This window comes from Oryctolagus cuniculus, chromosome 11, assembly GCF_964237555.1.
Source record: "Oryctolagus cuniculus chromosome 11, mOryCun1.1, whole genome shotgun sequence".
NCBI classification, from domain to species: domain Eukaryota; kingdom Metazoa; phylum Chordata; class Mammalia; order Lagomorpha; family Leporidae; genus Oryctolagus; species Oryctolagus cuniculus.
In genome coordinates, this window is record NC_091442.1 from 114,894,653 (window position 1) to 114,913,879 (window position 19,227).

The 19,227-nt window shown below is 57.4% G+C and overlaps 1 protein-coding gene across 13 annotated transcripts in view; it reads right to left on the reverse strand.

Moving 5' to 3' along the window:
• Positions 1 to 19,227, reverse strand: part of PLA2G6 (phospholipase A2 group VI) — a 54,435-nt gene that overhangs the window by 843 nt on the left and 34,365 nt on the right. For 7 of the 13 annotated variants that reach the window (XM_070051277.1, XM_070051274.1, XM_070051273.1 and 4 more), the window contains 7 exon segments: positions 18,458 to 18,536; positions 16,708 to 16,871; positions 14,973 to 15,123; positions 4,434 to 4,570; positions 4,005 to 4,159; positions 489 to 656; positions 19 to 92 (listed from right to left, as the gene is read on the reverse strand). In XM_070051277.1, coding sequence (XP_069907378.1) covers positions 19 to 92; positions 489 to 656; positions 4,005 to 4,159; positions 4,434 to 4,570; positions 14,973 to 15,123; positions 16,708 to 16,871; positions 18,458 to 18,536 — 928 coding nt within the window. 13 annotated transcript variants of the gene reach the window in all.

A 19,227-nucleotide genomic window follows, 5' to 3' on the forward strand; every position in this document is an offset into this window, starting at 1 on the left:
CGAAGGGGAGGGCCCTACCTGAAGTACTGGATGCCGACCATCTCGCACCAGGCCCGCGCGCGGTCCACGGCCCGCCCGTCGGGATCCGTGCACTGTGGAGAGGCGGCCTCTGCATGCCCAGCGCCCCCGCGCAGGCTCTGCTGTGTTCCAGAGTCCCCCCGGGGGGCCCCAGTCCCAGCCGCCCAGCAGCAGAGTGACTCTGGGCAAGTCCCCCTCCTCGGCCTGCTGTGATGGCCCCGCTGCGAAGGGCAGGGTTCTGTGGTTGCACAGGTTGGCGGTGGGTGGGGGGCAGTGGCGGAGTGGCCACACCTACGTGTCCCGCTCCCTGCAGCTTCTGTCCGTCTCAGACCCTCAGCTGTGGAAAGTGTCCGCATCTGAGTCCCTGTGGGAGGTGGCTGAGGCCCCTGCCCAGCACTGAGACTGAATCAGGAAGCTCCCTGCAGCCGGGGCCCAGTGGGGAGACCCCCCAAAAAGGGGCCCAGACTCACACAGTCCACCACCATCTTGCCGAGTTCCTTGGCCCCAAAAACAGTCTTGGCCAGCTCCCAGGGGTTGCTGGGGCGGAAGACGTCCACGCAGGTCACGGGCACCTGCGGGGACCTCCCTGTCCCCAGAGAGACAACGATGGAGAGTTTCTTCACCCTTTCGCTCTGACCCTGTTGGGAACAGGGCAGAGAGCGTCAGAGAAGATCTTCCCACGGGGAGGGGCACCCAGGGAAGAGTCAGGAGGAGGCTCCTGGGGCTGGAGCGCACCTGGGCACTAACCTCGGCCCGGTCCCTGGGGGACGGGGTCCTGCCTGTGGCCTCTGTGCCATAGCCCCCCCTCTGGAAGCACTGGGGTGGGTGTCATGTGGGGTCTACTGGGAAAGCACCTGTGTACCAACAAATATCCACACACCCCTGCTGTGATACACACACGCTCATATATACTCATACGCTCACACACAAATACACATATGCACTCACACATACTCAAATACACATACACTCACTCACACACATGTACACTCACACACTCACATACATATGCTCCCCACACTCACACAAATACATGCTCTCACACACATACTCAGCCACACACTCATACACTCTCCCTCATATACCCTCACACACTCATACACACATACACACACACACTCACACAAATACATGCTCTCACACACATACTCAGCCACATACACTCATACACTCTCACTCATATATATCCTCACACACTCACACATAATCATATACACACATACACACACACTCACACAAATACACGCTCTCACACATACTCAGCCACTCATACACTCTCACTCATATACCCTCACACACTCACACATATACACACATACACACACACTCACACAAATACACGCTCTCACACATACTCAGCCACATACACTCATACATTCTCACTCATATACCCTCACACACTCATACTCATACATTCACACTAACACACACACACTCAAATACACGCTCTCTCACATATACTCAGTCACACACTCATACACTCTCACTCATATACCCTCACACACTCACACATACTCATACACACACATACACACACACTCACACAAATACATGCTCTCACACACATACTCAGCCACACATACACTCATACAATCTCACTCATATACCCTCACACACTCACACATAATCATATACACACATACACACACACACTCACACAAATACACGCTCTCACACATACTCAGCCACTCATATACTCTCACTCATATACCCTCACACATATACACACATACACACTCACACACACTCAAATACACGCTCTCTCACATATACTCAGTCACATACTCATACACTCTCACTCATATACCCTCACACACTCACACATACTCATACACACACATACACACAAATACACGCTCTCACACATACTCAGCCACATACACTCTCACTCATATACCCTCACACACTCATACTCATACATTCACACTAACACACACACACACTCACACAGATACATGCTCTCACACACACTCAGCCACACATGCACTCGTACACTCTCACTCATATACCCTCACACACTCACACATACTCATACATATACAAACACACTCACACACACACAAATACACGCTCTCACACACTCAGCCACACATGCACTCATACACTCTCACTCATATACCCGCACACACACACACTCATACACTCACATACATACATACAAATACACATTCTCTCACTCTCACACACACACATAGATGCTCCTCCACACTCACTCACACATACACTCGCTCACACACACATACACTCTCACACACAGACCCTCACATACACATTCATACACAGACTTACACACATACTCACACATATACACACACTCCTACTCACACTCACACACATACTCACATACATGCACACTCAATGGTCAGTAGAAGTCAGGAATCAGCCTGTGTGAAAAGGGCCTAAGGAAACTGACATCCACAGCAGTCCAGCACCTGCACTCAAAGTCCTGCCCAGACCCTGATACCCTCCCAGGTGGTCCCAGCCCTTCCCCCAAGGAAAGCTCCCAGGAGAACTCTCTCCCCAGGACCAAATGGGCTACCTGACCTGAGAACATGGGGCAATAAAACCTTCACAGAAACCCTAAGGGAAGTGCCTCTGCTCTGCCCAGTGCCAGCAAATCTGGGGAGGAATCTGCTAATTTTCACCCAACAAACCCTTTCACTAGGGCTCCCCATCCTTTGTCCTGGAGGGGAGAGGGAGGTGGGTAGACAGACTCCATTAAAAACTGGGAGTCTAAACAAAGACTGCACACTAGGCCCTCTGCTCTCTGCTGAGCCGCCCGCCTGCCTGCCCAGGTGTGTTCTCTCCACTGAACCATGGAACCTCGCTCTCCCCCACTCCGAGTGACTGGGCGCTCTCTCTGTCCCTTCCATCCTGAGGGATGCCCTGTCCCTAATAACGCCTTATCACTTCGCTGTCTCACGCCTGAATTCTTTCTTGTGTGCAGACAAGAACCCCATGGCTTCCATGGCTCTTTTCTCTGGTAACACACACACATACGCATATACCCTCACATACACACACACGCTCACACATGTACTCACATACACACTCACACACTCACAAATACACTCACACACACACTTTCTCTCTCTCTCCCTCACACACACACACACACCAGTCTCCGAGTCAAGGCAGGGCAGGGCAGGGCAGGGCAGGGCAGGGCAGGTCAGGGCAGGGAGACAGGTCCCTGGCGGCTCTTATCTGCTCTTTGCATCATTATCTCATCTAGGACCCCAGCCAGAGGGAGGAGAAGGCAGCCACTGGCCCACTTCACAGGTGGCGAGAGCCTTGGCCATGTGACTGGAAGCAGGGGCTGAGGCTTGAACCTGCGGCCCTGGAGGCTGCTCCTCTCCTTTGCTCTAGAACCAGCTCCTGCTGCCCGTTTGCTGGGTGACCTAGGGCCAGTCCCTCCCACTCGGTCCCAGGATCCTCATTCTTAATAGGACACGACTTAGACTGGACCAGGTCTCAGGACCTGTGTGTCTGTTTTCTTCAGGACGCCTACCCTGCCCAGTCTGGCCCCAAGAGGGCGCTCCCTTCTCTGGCTCCGAGGGCTCCTCCGAGGAGCCCCTCCTGAGTCCCCAGCCTGCAAGCACGGCCCTCGTCCTCCTGGGCCCTGAGCAGTGTCCCCTCTAGACGTGAGCTGGGCAAGGGCAAGGGCGCGTCCCCAGGCTGGGCACCGGGCGGCAGGTGCACAGTGTGCCCGCTGTCCTCCCCACTAGCACCAGATGCTCATTGATTTTAACAACTTCCGTCACCCGGTGCGGACTGGCCTCGGAACCCCTCTCGCACGGTGCCTCAGGCAGACGCCGCCGATCCAACAGGCCCCAGTGTGAGAGAACACGGGTCGTGAGCACGGGTGAACGCATGCATGGACGACGGCCCTTGCTCTCCGGGCAGCTGATCCTCGGAGGGCTTGCTGGAGCGGGGCTGGCTGCAGGCACTGGTCCTGTCCACCCCCTCCAGCCCGAGACCCGTCTCACCTTGCGGATCAGGTCCTGGTTGTACTCGTGGATCTCGGTCATGGCGTCCAGCGTGGGGTTGTTGGCCAGCAGCCCGCCGTCCAGGAAGCGCCCATTAGGCCGGAAGTAGGTGGGGGCCGCCCCACTGCTCCGGGCTGCCCGCCACACCAGCTGGTCTGGGGTAGAGCGGTCTGGTGTAAAACCCATGCACTCCCTGCCTCCAGGTCTGCACATGCATGCGTGGCATGGGAAGAGGGAGGCGGGACTCATCAGAAGCAGGACCCACGGGGCCACCTGTCGCCCTCGGGCTGCCAGCAAGGCCTGTCCGCAGCCAGCAGGGCCCAGGGCAGTGGGCGGCAGGGGAGGGCTGCGGCTGCCTGATGTCAGCCTGCACCTCCCTCCCAGGACCCGGCAGCGGCCTCCTACACATGCCGCGACTGTGGCTGTCACCTGAGGGCTGAGTCAGGGGCTTCAGGTTGATGTTCGGGCTGAAGCGAGGCTCCCGCACGGACTCTGGAGCGTCGTAATTGCGGAAGAGATGGAGCTCGGCCGGCTGCCGGTCAGACAGTGTCCCCGTCAGCATCACCCTGGAGCGGAACAGGAGACAGCTGGCCACCACCTCTTCCTGCTGTCCTGCCCCTGTCCTTCTCCCCGGATGGGCCTCTCACAGCGCCCAGCGAGGGGACCCGGCGACGCTGGTCCACGCTGCCGATGGGCTTCCCTACCCCAGCTATCCTGGGCGCTTGACCTGAGAGGCCGTCACTCCACGCTGCTAATGACAACATGGGTCATTACAGCCACCGCCTGCAGACAACTCAAGCGTCCACTGCAGGACAGTCTGTCGTGGCACGGCGCACCCACCCACGGGCTCTGTGTCTCTGCAGGAGGCCTGAGGGAGCGTGTTCCATACTGACGGGGCACAGTTACCAAGATCAATAGTTATTTGCAAACAAACAAACAAACAAAAAAAAAGCAAGGTTCAGGGCTGTGTGCTTGGTGCACCATTGTTTAAGACAAAACTACTTACCTACCGTCTGCTTGGGTAGGAGGTGCCTCTGAGAGGACCCCGGGAGGCACCTGGCGGCGGTGAGCCGACTTTGGGAAGGGAACTGCTTGGCGGCTGCAGCGCCAGAAAAGAGGGGAGGAGACTTCTCACTGTGTGACCTCCGATGCCTTTCCACGTTCCGCCAGGGAAGTGGGTGGTCCATTGAGGAAGACCCCCGCTTGCCCCGAGACACACGCACCTGCACCAGTGCCACCGCAGCCCCTAGAGAACTCTGAAGGCCCTTTCAGAGGCCCTGGGAATCTGACCCGAGAAGCACATCTTGGGCAATCTTCTTAAAGGAGCAAGCTCAACTGCACGAGCGCCTGCGCAGGCTCTTCGCTGCGACACCTGGCAGAGTGGCAAACCAAACTGGGAGAGCAGGAGGGGGACTAGGAAACTGCGACGTTCACCCGCGGGGAGCTCCGCATAACACAGAAGTGTATTTGTCATATTGTACAGAAAAACACACAGGCAAAGGGACAAAAACTACTTCGGAAAAGAAGTTTTCCACTTCCCCGACCACTGTGGGACTATCGTCTGAAGAACTCTCCCGCTGGACAAAACTGAAATGCTGGGAGAAAGATCTTTAAAAGTCTTCTTCAATGTGCAGAAGGTCTGACAAGATGGAAAGCAAATACCACGGAACTCGGGACGAGCAGGAACTCGGGCAGGCCCATGAACGCAGCCCCAGCTTCCGGTCTCTGAGGGCAGACAGCAGCCTCTGTCAGTCTGAACTTCCCCAGCCGAGGGCAGCAGAGTGAAGCCCAGGACCCACCAAGGAAGGAGCAGCCTTCCACCTGGGGACAGGCCCAAAGCTCCATGCCAAGAATTTAAAGTGGCCCTAGACGGCAGCGTCCCCAGTACCGGAAAGAGACAGCATAAAACACTCCTGATGAAGAGACTCTCGTTTTAGACTCCAAAGACTCTGCACATAGTATTTTTCAACAGCAAAGCACAGCATACAGAAGGGGGAAAAATGGGGGTGGGGGTTACAATGAAATAAAACACCACGAATGAGAACCAGTATGAACCAGTATAAATAGTAAAATATACCAAAATAGATTGAGGGTATTTGAATCCTCAAAGATGATAAAACTGCTACACTCACAATGTTTAAGGACATTAAAGACAAATTTGATTTTATCTTCAGGGTATAGAAAACTCTAAGTATTGACCTAGAATATTTAAAGAAGAATGAAAAAGGAGTTCTAGAAATTAATATATATATATATAATAGAATAATAAACTGATTATATGAAAATGAGATAAAGCCAAAGAGAAAATTAGTGAATCGGAAAATAGATAAATTATTCTGAATGTAGCACAGAGATAAATGATAGGAAAATACAAGAGGAGTTAAAAGACATAGCAGAGAGAAAAGGCTTAACATGGTTACCTGGCTTTGCAGAAGGAAAGTAGAAAATTAAGAAGAGATAACAGGGAAGGATATAATAGCTCTTTGAGAAATGAAGACTAATGTAAGGGTTCAAAATGGCCACCAAATCCCATACAGTGTAAAGTAGAAGAAGAAATCCACACCCAGATACATAACAGAGCAACTGTAAAAGACCAGTTACTCTCAAAGCAGCAACACACACTCTCCAATGGTCATGTTAGGTGGGAAGTCAGAAATGAGCTCATGTGTGTGACAAAGGCCTAAGGAGTCGACATCTACAGTGGTCCAGCATCCGCATCTCAAAGTCATCCCGATAACCTTCCAGGTGCAGCCCAGCATCTGCACTTCAATCGTCTGCCCGGATCCTGATGACTTTCCGGGGGTCCTGCCCCTTCTACCTGATAAACATCCTTCTTCTAAGGTGGGGTGACCCCAGTCAGGCTTCCCCTGTCTGGTATTCAATGGGAAAGACTCAGAAAGGAATTTTTTTTGTATTTACATCCAACAAGTCCTTTGTTCTGAGAGGAGAAGGAGAAGAAGGGGAGGGAAGGCAAGACCCATCCCCTTAAAAACCCCCGCCTAGATGTGCACTGCGCACTCTCTCTCAGGTCCTGTCTGGAGAGGGGCCCGTCCGTTCTTATGGACGTCCCTGCCCTAATGAACCTGCTGTGTTGCTTTCCCCTGCTCTCTGTCTCACACCTGCATTCTTTCTCGCGTGAAGACAAGGCCCCTCTGCTCCTCCAGTAACAGTCACAATGGCCAGCACAAAGCCAGGAGCTTCTCCCAGGCCTCCCACGAGGGTAGCAGGGGCCCAAGCACCTGGGCTGTTCTTTGCTGCTTTTCCCAGGTGCATTAGCAGGGAGCCGGATGGGAAGTGGAGCAGCCGGGCCTTGGGCTGGTGCCCGTGTGGGATGCCAGCGCCGCAGGCAGCGTCTTCATCCACTACGCCCCCGTGCGGGCACCAGAGCTTCAGTGCTACGGGGCGACAAAGCTCTGGAAATCGGCTGTGCCACTGTGTGAGTTACCTCCCACCACCGAACCTGAAGAGGGCTACGACGGAAACTCCTGCGTGCTGTGTCACCACCATGAAAACATTTTAAATAAGCAAATACGGTTTACTTCTCAACACCGGCAATGGTTAGAAAATGAATGTCTGAAAGTGGATAATCCGCCACAACACGAGGCACAGGGCGTGCCTGAGGGCAACCTCGTCCTGCGACTCTGCACTCGCCGTTCCCTGACGGGGAGGCTCTGCGTCTCCAGACGCCCACCCCCAAATGCAGGCTCAGGGCACCCTCAACCCTCAAGCCAGGACAGGACTGTGGTGCAGGGTGCAGGCCCTCCCCATCCCCGCAGCGGCTTCCCCTGCCGCCCCCACGCACCACGTGGGTTGCCCCCCCAGCTGGGCAACCGTGCTAGGAGCGAGACAGTCGTGTTCCCGGCTGCCCGGGAATCCCACCAGGATCTGATCTCCTGCCGAAGCCAACACTTGACGGCTGCTCGCACGAGGGTGCAAACGGCTCACAGCCACACAGCAGTCCTGTGTGCCAGGGCCTTCAAAGTGGACTAGGGAACGCTGACCTTTGACCCCTCTGGAAGTGCTGGGAGGTGGGTCATGCTTATAATCCCTTCTCTACCCCAGCTCCTCGAACAGCCGCAGTACAAAGAGGGACGAGTGGGGACTTGCTGACGCCCGGACTTCTTAGACGCTCCTGTCATCAAGGCTGTGCGGCCCCAGTGCAGGGAACCAGGCACAGCCTGGAGCGCCCTCCGCACTGCTGAAGAAACAGTGCCCGAGAGTCGGGAGGGTAGAAGTCTTTAGAGGAAGAAAATCAGGTAATCACGGGGAGGACATGCGGTTGTACCTGCTTCTCCCTGACACAAAAGCACTTCCAGAGGAGAGAAGACCACAACGCGAAAGGCAGACTTAGGGTGGGCGTTTGGCCTGGCAGTTGAACCCCCATTAATACACCCCCATCCTGCACTGGAGCGCCTGAGGGCGGTACCAGCTCTGGTTCCTGGCTCCAGCTTCCTGTCAATGCAGGCTCTGGGAGGCAGCGGTGATGGCCAGGTAACTGCTCCTGCCAGCCTGGGAGACCTGGATTCCAGCAGAGCCTCCGGCACAGCGTCTGGCTCGGGGCGGAGGCTAAATCCATGACTCCTCCTGGGACAAGCGGCAAATACGCCAGCGTGGACGAGAGCACCGTCCAATCACCAGAGACAAAGGGGATCAACGTCAGGGTCAGAGGCCGGCAGCAGTGAAAACCAGCGGAAGGACAGGCCGAGGGTGCAGTGGCCGGCTGCCCAGCTCTGCTCCGGCCCTGCCCCAGGGTGACTGGAGACCACCTTCTCTGTAGAGAGCCTCCATCTTGACACAGGAGAGGCTGTGGTCCCTCAGGCTAGGAAAGGGGTTCTCAGGTGAGGCTCTGAAAACAAACCACAGGCGTGGTGCCTGGGGAGGGGTGCGTGGGGAGGGGTACGTGGGGTGGGTGCGTGGGGAGCACTGCCTGGGGAGCGGTGCACAGGGAGGGTGTGCGGAGAGCGGCAGGTGAAGCTGCTCACAGCCCTGACGTGAGTCCTGGCAACTCTGCTTCCACTCCAGCTTCCTGCTAATGCCCAGCCTGGGAGGCAGCAGGTGATGGCCCAAGTGCTTGTGCCTCTGCCACCCACACGGGGGACCAGGATGGAGTTCCTGGCTCCTATCGTCAGCCTGGCCAAGCCCTGGCCATTGTGGGCATTTGGGGAAGTGAACCAGCAGATACGAGATCTCTCTCTGCCTTTCAAATAAAAAGTGAAAATAAATAAAAGTTTCTATTTATTTTTTTAAAAGATTTTATTTATTTATTTGAGAGAGAGTTACAGACAGTGAGAGGGAGAGACAGAGAGAAAGGTCTTCCTTCCGTTGGTTCATTCCCCAAATGGCTGCAATGGCTGGAGCTACACTGATCCAAAGCCAGGAGCCAGGTGCTTCTTCCTGGTCTCCCGTGTGGGTGCAGGGGCCCAAGGACTTGGGCCATCTTCTACTGCTTCCCCAGGCCATAGCAGAGAGCTGGATGGGAAGAGGAGCAGCCAGGACCAAAACTGGCACCCATGTAGGATGCCGAAACCACAGGCGGAGGATTAACCTAGCGTGCCATGGCGCCAGCCCCAATAAGTATTTAAAAAACCCAAACTAGGGGCCAGCACTGTGGCACAGTGGGTTAAAGCCCTGGCCTGCAGCACCGGCATCCCATATGGGTGCCAGTTCAAGTCCTGGCTGCTCCACTTCCAACCCAGCTCTGCTATGGCCTGGGAAAGCAGAAGATGGCCTAAGTCCTTGGGCCCCTGTACCTGTGTGGGAGCCCCAGAGGAGGCTCCTGGCTCCTGGCTTCAGATTGACACATCTCTGGCCATTGTAGCCATCTGGGGAGTGAACCAGCAGATGGAAGATCGATCAATCGATCTCTCTCTCTCTCTCTCTGCCTTTCAGATAAATAAATAAATCTTTAAGAAAAAAAAACCTAAACTATAAAAAAGGAGTCTATAAAATTGCTACATTAAGAATGTCTATGTGTCAAAAAACATCATAGAAAAAGCGAGAAGACAAGCCACAGGGTGGGAGAAAATACTTCAATCCTGTCAAAGGACACCCTTGGGAAATATACACAGATCACTAAGAAGCCACAGCACTCAAAAATCATTCAACCAGGGGCTGGTGCTGTGGCAAACAGGTTAAGCTACCGACCTTGACATCAGCCTCCCTTACTGGAGCGCAGGTTCTAGTCCCGGCTGCTCCACTTCCCAGCCAGCTCCCTGCTAATGCACCTGGGAAAGCAGAAGATGGCCCAAGTGCTTGGGCCCTGCCACCATGTGGGAGACCTGGATGGAGCTCCTGGCTCCTGACTTCTGCCCAGCCCACCCCTGGCCATCGCAGCCATTTGGGGAGCAAACCAGCAGATGAAAGCTCTCTCTCATTCTCTCTGGTACTCTGCCTTTCAAATACATCTTAAAAAAAAAAAACAAAAAAAACAAAAAACAACAACAAAAAAAAACCAAAAAAAAAAAAACTAGGCAAGACTACAGAATGGGAACTTTACAAAAGGGGAAATGTAAGCAGCCGCACCACACAGAAAGGCATTCGGCGTTGCTAGGAACCAGGAAGATGAAAATTCAAGCCACGGTGAGACAGCACGTTACAGCCCCAGACTGCCAAGACGGAGGTGACAGTGACCAAAGGTGGGCAACAGGGCAGGTGACAGAAGTTCTGAGCCCTGGGACCCTGCCAGGCGGCTGAAGACAGAAACCAATGCCGACGACAGGAGGCACAGTGCCCCCAAGCTGAGGCTATGCACCCTTGGGGTGCGATAGCCCCACTCCTAGACACGCACCCTAGAGAAGGGCATGCCCAAAATGTTTACGGCTGGACTCTGGGCAGGAGCCGGGGACGAGAACGGCCTCCACGACTGCCACAGGCCCGTGGGGTGGCCAGCGGCGGGGCTGTCCATGGGCCCGCGGGGCAGCCAGTGGCAGGGCTGGCCATGGGCCTGTGGGGTGGCCAGTGGCGGGGCTGGCCACGGGCCTGTGGGGTGGCCAGTGGCGGGGCTGTCCACAGGCCGGACCCGCCACAGAGAACAGAACAGGTAAGGCAGCAGGGAGGTGCTGACACACGCAAGGTGGAGTGAAGCAAGGGGAACCCGCCCACAAGACCCACCCCTCGAGCTCTGGCGATGCCATCACAGGCGGGACACGGCACACACGTACCAAGAACCCAGTCTCACCCAGTAGGAGGCAGGAGCGGGGGTGGGGGTGGGGGTTGGGGTCTGTGGTGGCCAACAGTTAGGTGGGTGTTTTCTGACGACTCATTAGCCCGTTTATGGACTTGTTAAAATGCACATTGTGTTTCACCATGAAAAAGAAAAAAAATGTCTAGAATGAAATTAAGTGTTTAAAAACATCTTTTGACAAATTTTCTTTACTTTGTATCTCTTCTAAATTTCCTTAAAAGACTATGTATTATTCTTTTTAATTTTATAACTTTTTAAATTTATTTGACAGGTAAAGTTACAGACAGTGAGAGAAAGAGACAGAGAGAAAGGTCTTCCTTCCGTTGGTTCACTCCCCAAATGGCCGCAACGGCCGGCGCTGTGCCAATCCAAAGCCAGGAGCCAGGTGCTTCTTCCTGGTCTCCCATGGGGGTGCAGGGGCCCAAGGACTTGGGCCATCTTCTACTGCTTTCCCAGGCCACAGCAGAGAGCTGGACTGGAAGAGGAGCAACTGGGATTAGAACCCAGCACAGGGCCGGCGCCGCAGCTCACTGGGCTAATCCTCCGCCTTGCGGCGCCGGCACACCGGGTTCTAGTCCCGGTTGGGGCACCGGATTCTGTCCCGGTTGCCCCTCTTCCAGGCCGTCTCGGTTGCCCCTCTTCCAGGCCAGCTCTCTGCTGTGGCCCGGGAGTGCAGTGGAGGATGGCCCAAGTGCTTGGGCCCTGCACCCCATGGGAGACCAGGAGAAGCACCTGGCTCCTGCCATCGGATCAGCGCGGTATGCCGGCCGCAGCGCACTGGCTGCGGCGGCCATTGGAGGGTGAACCAACGGCAAAGGAAGACCTTTCTCTCTGTCTCTCTCTCTCTCTCTCACTGTCCACTCTGCCTGTCAAAAAAAAAAAAAAAAAAGAACCCAGCACCCATATAGGATGCTGGCACCACAGGCGGAGGATTAACCTAGTGTGCCACGGTGCTGGCTCCAAGACTATGTATTATTCTAAAAATGGAACAAGAGGGGCTGGGGCCATGGCTCTCTTGGTTAATCCTCCACCCGCAGTGCCGGCATCCCATATGGGCGCTGGGTTCTGTCCCGGTTGCTCCTCTTCCAGGCCAGCTCTCTGCTGTGGCCCGGGAAGGCAGTGGAGGATGGCCCAAGTGCTTGGGCCCTGCACCCACATGGGAGACCAGGAGGAAGCACCTGGCTCCTGGCTTCGGATCAGTATAGCTCTGGCCATAGTGGCCATTTGCGGGGTGAACCAACGGAAGGAAGACCTTTCCTCTCTCTCACTGTCTAACTCTACCTGTCCAAAAAAAAAAAAAAAAAAAAAGGGGAACAAGAAAATGTTTCTTATGAAAAGGAATTCCCCCTAGTCCACTTTGCTTCCTCCGGGAAGCCCTCTCACTGGTCAGCCAGTCAGTTGATGGACACTGCTAAATGGCCTGCTCTGTGGCAGGCACTGTGCTAGGCGCCACAGTCGTGATTCTGGCTGTCACTCAGGGCAGGGCCTACAGAGCAGCAGTTCTGGGGCCTCTCCTGGAATCTCCTCAGCGCCCACTGCCCTGCCTGGCTGCTACACACTGGTTTATTTGTCTCCCAAGCAGATGGCCAGTGGGCTCCGGCCTGCTCACCTGCTGCGCTCAGCAGGGGGCTCCCATGCGGTGGGTAAGGACAGACCCCTCCCTTGGACCCGGGGCTGGGCGAGCCACCAGGAGGTGGTGACAGCTGGTGTGGCCTCAGATGTGCAGCCGCAGGACGAGGAAGTGACAACTGACCCGGGGCTGCGGGACACTGGGGCAGCCGGTTAAGCCTCGGTCAGACACAAAGTGCTGAGTGTGTGAGGGCAGCATCTGGGGGCCACAGGGATGCCCCGCCTTGCCATCTCCCCAGGGAGGAAATGAAGCCACAGGTGAGCCCCCACTGTGTGCTGTCTCCCTCCTCTAGCCCACAGGCTCCGAGCTCAGGTAAGGAGGCTGCCCTAGCATGGCACCCAACTCCCTGAGCTTTCTGCACTGCCTTCCCCGTGTTCACAAGAAGGGGAACCCCACCGGCTTCCCACAAACCCACTGCTGCTGTGATTAGACGTGAGCACGAACGAGCTCGCCAGGGGACCACACGAGACCATCGCCACGGGACCACAGGAGAACATCGCCACAGGACCACACAAGACCATCGCTAGGGGACCACATGAGACTATCCCACAGGAGACCATCACCAGGGGACCACACGAGACCATCGCCACAGGACCACAGGAGACCATCACCACAGGACCACATGAGACCATCGCCACAGGACCACAAGAGACCATCACCACAGGACCACATGAGACCATTGCCACAGGACCACATGAGACCATCACCACGGGACCACACGAGACCATCGCCAGGGGACCACAGGAGACCACCACCAGGGGACCACAGGAGAACATTGCCACGGGACCACAGGAGAACATCGCCACAGGACCACAGGAGACCACCACCACAGGACCACACAAGACCATCGCTAGGGGACCACATGAGACTATCCCACAGGAGACCATCACCAGGGGACCACAGGAGACCATCACCACAGGACCACAGGAGACCATCGCCACGGGACCACACGAGACCATCGCCACGGGACCACACGAGACCATCGCCAGGGGACCACACGAGACCATCGCCAGGGGACCACAGGAGACCACCACCAGGGGACCACAGGAGAACGTTGCCACGGGACCACACGAGACATCGCCACGGGACCACACGAGACCATCGCCATGGGACCACAAGAGACCATCACCAGGGGACCACATGAGACTATCCCACACGAGACCATCGCCACAGGACCACAAGAGACCATCGCTAGGGGACCACATGAGACTATCCCACACGAGACCATCACCAGGGGACCACAGGAGAACATTGCCACAGGACCACATGAGACCATCGCCAGGGGACCACATGACACCATCGCCAGGAGACCACAAGAGACCATCGCCAGGGGACCACATGACACCATCGCCAGGGGACCACACGAGACCATCACCACAGGACCATAGGAGACCATCGCCAGGGGACCACACGAGACCAAAGCCACAGGACCAAGCCAGGGGCACCTTGCTCTCCACAGGCCACTCTTCATGTTGGAGAGATGGTTTTCCCTGGCAGGAGTCAATGTCTGGGGCATGGTCACAGGCCCTTGGCTGGGGCTCTGAAAGTTCTAGCCCAGCCTTTGTGTGGAGCCCAGTGCAGTCTCAGAAAGGGTGGAGGCCCAGGACCCAACCCTCCTGGGTCCCTCCTGGGTCCCTCCTGCCCAGACACGAGCTCTCCACCTCCACAAAGCCCGCCCACCATCCTCGGCAGGTAGGAGAGCTGCCCTTACCCTTCCTCAGCTGTCTTGGCCTAGTCACTGGAGGAGGTGACGGAGCCTCCACTTTGTCTACACAGTGCAGCAACAGGGTGGGAGGGGCTTAGCGTGTCCTTGCCCTGGGAGGGCTTCCAGGGCACTCCACAGGGGTGCGCCCCTCTCCGTCCCCACCAGGAACAGCCAACCACCCTGTGGGACACACCCTCTGCCCGGTCCTGGGCTGACCCTCCTGGAGCTGTGTCTCAGAAACAGGACTCGCTCCTTAGGTCTCTGCTCCGACTCAGAGGGGCTCACAGCTGGAGGTTTAAATGTAAGGTGGAAGGGAGGCTGCCTGGCCCGAGGGGGTGGGAAGAACTGCTCCCCCCCCCCAAGGCGTTATTCAGAGCAGGACTGGGGCCCTCTGCCCCCGGGAGCAGCTGACAGGTGTGCAGTGGCGGCAGTGGGGATGGGGGTGCTTACTTGGGTTTCTTGACGTCTGTCATCTTGGTGTGCTCCCCGAACTCCCGCTTCAGGAACTCCTCCAGGGGCCCCGACTCATAGGGCCGCGAGCCCCGGAACACCTCATCCTTCATGCGGAAGTACACGCCACGCATGTAGGCCATGGACTTACCTAGGAACGAGGGTGGGAAGTAAGAGACACCAGGGCCACACGCGCCTGCCAAGGGGTGAGACCACTGATGGGGCCAGCAATGCTGGGGAGGCAGCAGGGGGGGCATTCGCCAAGGAATGCGTCAGCCTAAGCTTCAGGCCTTCCTCTGTGACTTCACACAGGGGCAGGTGTCCACCCCAACGGGCCCACGGCTCTGCCCCTCGTTCCGTATTATTTTCCTTAAAGAAGGGCCCCCGAGGTTTGCAGCTTGTAGGGCTTAGAGCCACCCCGTCAGCCACAGAGGAGGAGCGCCCTGTCCTCCGCACCTGCAGAACAGATGCAGTCAAGGGGCAGGAAGCAGAAGCTGCCCCTCGGCCTCGTCAACCCCCGGTGCCTGCGTGTGCCGGTGCAGCGTGGCCGAAGCAGAGCTTCTGCCCGTGGGAGAAACTCGACCAGCAACTTCTCAAGCCCCTTCCGTAGCTCCCAGAAGTCTGAGGAGCCCAGATCGGGAGAACGGCCCCCAGAGGGAAGCAGGCCCTCTGGAGAAGAGACCAGGGCCCGCGCCCGCTCTGGCCACACGACCTTCCTGGAGGTTCTGGGCTTCTGAGATGGCTCTTCCCTCCCGGAGGGTAGAGATGGAGACCAGAGAGGGACGTGTGCCTCTGAGGCTGGGGGAGAGCCGTGCTGGCTCTGCCCAGCTCACAGGCGCTCGTGTCCCCATCTGCTCACCCCACAGGGCCATGGATGGTGGCAATCATCGAAACAAAACAAAATTCTCATCAGTACACATGGGCGTGAGCACTGCCTGAGCCCCATGGGGCACTGCTCTCTGCAGCTTCAGGGCTGGCTGCCCCTGGCGTGCCTGCTGTGGCCTTCTCACGTGGCCCAGTCAATGTCCAGAAGCCTGCACCCCCCACATGAGGCGAGTGTGGGCCTGACTCGGCCCTAGTGCCCAGCACAGGCACCTCCAGGGCTTCAGATCACAGGATGCGAACTCGGAGGATGTTCAGAGAGAACGGAATCTGACCAGCTGGTGTTTTAGAGCTTTGGGGAAGAGAGGGCTTTGGGGCAGCCCTGTCTCCCCGGTCAGCATAACGCAGTCCAAAAAGCTCCCTGGAGGAGACACCACTGGAGTCATGGCATCAGCCTAGCCAGCAGCCTTTCCAGTGGGCCAAGTGCAAGGCCACAGTGAAGGGAGGCCGTGGCAGTGGCCTGGGACATACGGAGTCTGGGGGAGTGCACTCTGGCCTGAGCAATCCCAAAGAGTAGCCATGAGACTTTTGCCACCACTCCCCACCCAGGGCCTTAGTTTCCTGTGGGTCAGTGGTGTGTTCAGAGCAGGGGTGGTTCTCCTTGTCTGGAGACAGGAGCTGCACACAGTGGGAACGGGTGGCATAGGCAACCAATCTAGATTCTTCCTACACTGGAAGTGAGCACCAGCTCTGCCAGGCCAACGGACAAGGCCAACTGCAGCCCCTACGAGGGGCCTCCAGGCCCACCCCTGCCCCACAGCCCTCTCTCCCCCGAAGCTCTAATAAAGGACTCAGCCCCGCTGAGGGCCGGTCTCAGCCCCTCCCCACCCGGCCACCCCAGGAGTGGGCTCACTGTGTAGGATGGCCAGGGCCAGGATGCCGCCAGTGCTGGTCCCTGCCACCCAGTCGAAGAGGTCCTTGGTGGCCACGCCTGAGGCCTTCTCGATGGCGATGAGGAGCTGGATGATGACGAGGCCTTTCACGCCCCCGCCGTCCAGGCACAGCAGGTGGTCATGGCTGCAGTGGGCACAGCAGTGGAGACGGGGGTCCTGTCACCACCTGGCACGGATGCCTCATGCTTCCTCAGCCCGGCCCCCACACGCATGGTGGTTGCAGGAGCAGACAAGACCTGCCCTCATGGCACAGTGGGGGAGGCAGGGAGGTGTGGTGTCTGGCGGGGAGAATGGCTCCAGTACAATAGCAGGGCAGCAGGGGCGGGGACGCCTCACAGAGCAGGTGCCATCTCCCTAGACACTGCCTGGATGGGGGATTTGCTAAGGGCCCACGACCAGGCCTGATGCAAAGCAGGCACCTGACAAGTCTGTCTGGATTAATCAGGCTAGGAAGGAAGAGCTGGGGCGGTGTGTGTGTGTGTGTGGGGGGGTGTCAGGGCCCTCTGTTCAGCCTGGGAGATGCACGGTGGGAGGGGTAGGAGGAAGGACGTGGACATGCCAGGGCCTCACCTCCCTGTCCTGAACCCCTCTGAGGTGACACCTCCTGCTACCCCCATGCGTATTTTTGGATAAGGAAGAGGCGACAGTCACACAGCTGACTTGAGACCACCATAACCCCAGGTGCTTCCGACTCTCACTCAGCCCCACCTGGTCCTGCTACACACTCTGCATCTCCTCCTCTGGCCAGGAAATGCCAGTCCTCCCTCAGGTGCAGCTGCCCGTATATGCATGTGTGTGTGTCATGAACAGGTGTGTGTTAGGTGCACACGAGGAGGGAAGGCCAGGATGCTGCTGGAACAGGTGTGTCTCTGGGGCAACCAAGGGGATGCTGGCACCCACAGACAAGAGGCATCAGGGCCGCGGGACGTGGCTGCCTGGGAGTAGCGGCTGCCATGCGATTCCAAAAGCAGAGCTTCCCCTGCAGGTCAGGCAGCAAGGCCATGGGGTTGGAGGCCAGGGCAGGGGCCGTGGCCCTGAACTCAGTCTCTGCAGCCTGAGCAGCCATGGGCCTCCCAGGGACTCCCAGGACTGTGTCTGCATGGCACCAGTGCTGATCTCCTCCCGCCCCCATGCAGGGCAGGTCGCAGGAACACGAGGAAGTAATAAAAAACAAATAAACAACCTGTGCTCAGAGGGACGGAGCAGAGCACACAGCTGGTTGGAAACGCATTTGTTCCGATAACGTCTGTGGCAGCTGGCACTGATTCTAGACGCCAGGTTCTGTGCCTCAAGGGCAGGGCTTGGGCCTCTTCTTGTTGTGGCCCCTGGAAGGGCCTGGGTACACAGCAGGTGCTTGGGAAAGCGCTCACCCACTACTCTGGGCAGGGAGCTGGGTAAGGGATCAGGCAGAGTAGGAGGAAGACTGCTGAGCTCGCTCTGCACGAAGGATCTGGGCGACACTCGCCTCCCCAGACCAGGCTGATGTCTAGGAGGGAATAAGAGGGCCATCCTGGGCCTGCCTCCTCCCAGCTGCATGGCCTGCACCATCTGTCATGGATGAACCAGCCGAGAGTGCCAGGCTCAGTCTGCTGTGAACTGCAGAACCGGGAGAATCCTCACGGGCCATGGTGGGGATGAGACAAAAGCCCCAAGAGCACCGGAGGCACCAGCAGAGGCTGTGCCGTGGGCCCCTGGCTCTCGCCCACTTACGTCCGCTTCTCGTCCCTCAGGGAGCTCAGGATAAACGCCGGCTTCCGGGCCCGGGAGATGTGCATGACATCCTGCAGTTCTGCAAGGCACAGGGCAGGCGTGGGGCCAGGCTCACCCCTCCAGCCCCCCAACCTGGGACTGCGCCCCACATGTGCCCAGGGCCAAGCTCCCGCCCCCACCCCTAACCCCATCATCTGCCTCTGCCGAGGCCCCAGGCCTGCCGGGTGGGGGGCCTGCCAGGGCGGCACGGAGCCTGCTGCTCTGGGAAGGGCTCTCCACCCACCCAGTCAATTTCCAGATCCTGCTCCAAGTCCTCCTCCTGGCACCCTGATATGGGGCACCCCTGCTGTGTCCTGAGGCCTGCCGGTCACAGAGCTGCTTTGTGAGCCAGAGCCCAGGCTGCTGACATCCACCCTCGGGCCTAAGAACTGTTATCTCCAGTCACAGACTCGGAGACACCGTGACTTTCCAAAGTCACTGGACCAAAGCGCTGAGTCCACGTGTCCTTAGGGAGTCGCCTCCCTGGACGACGGGAGATTAACAACTGATCTCTAGATGGCCCTGTCTTGATCCCGCAGGTCGGGAAGCACCCTCAGCGGCCTCAGGTGCACCCACCCACCCCACCCACGTCTTCCCTGGTGCCCCAGGCCCACCCCACACCCACCCTCCTGGCAGGCAGCACAGCAGCCGGGGCCCCGCCCACCAGGGCCTCCCAGCACTGCGCAGGAAGGCTGGAAGCAGCAGGGCAGCAGGCAGTGCGCCCCTCACCA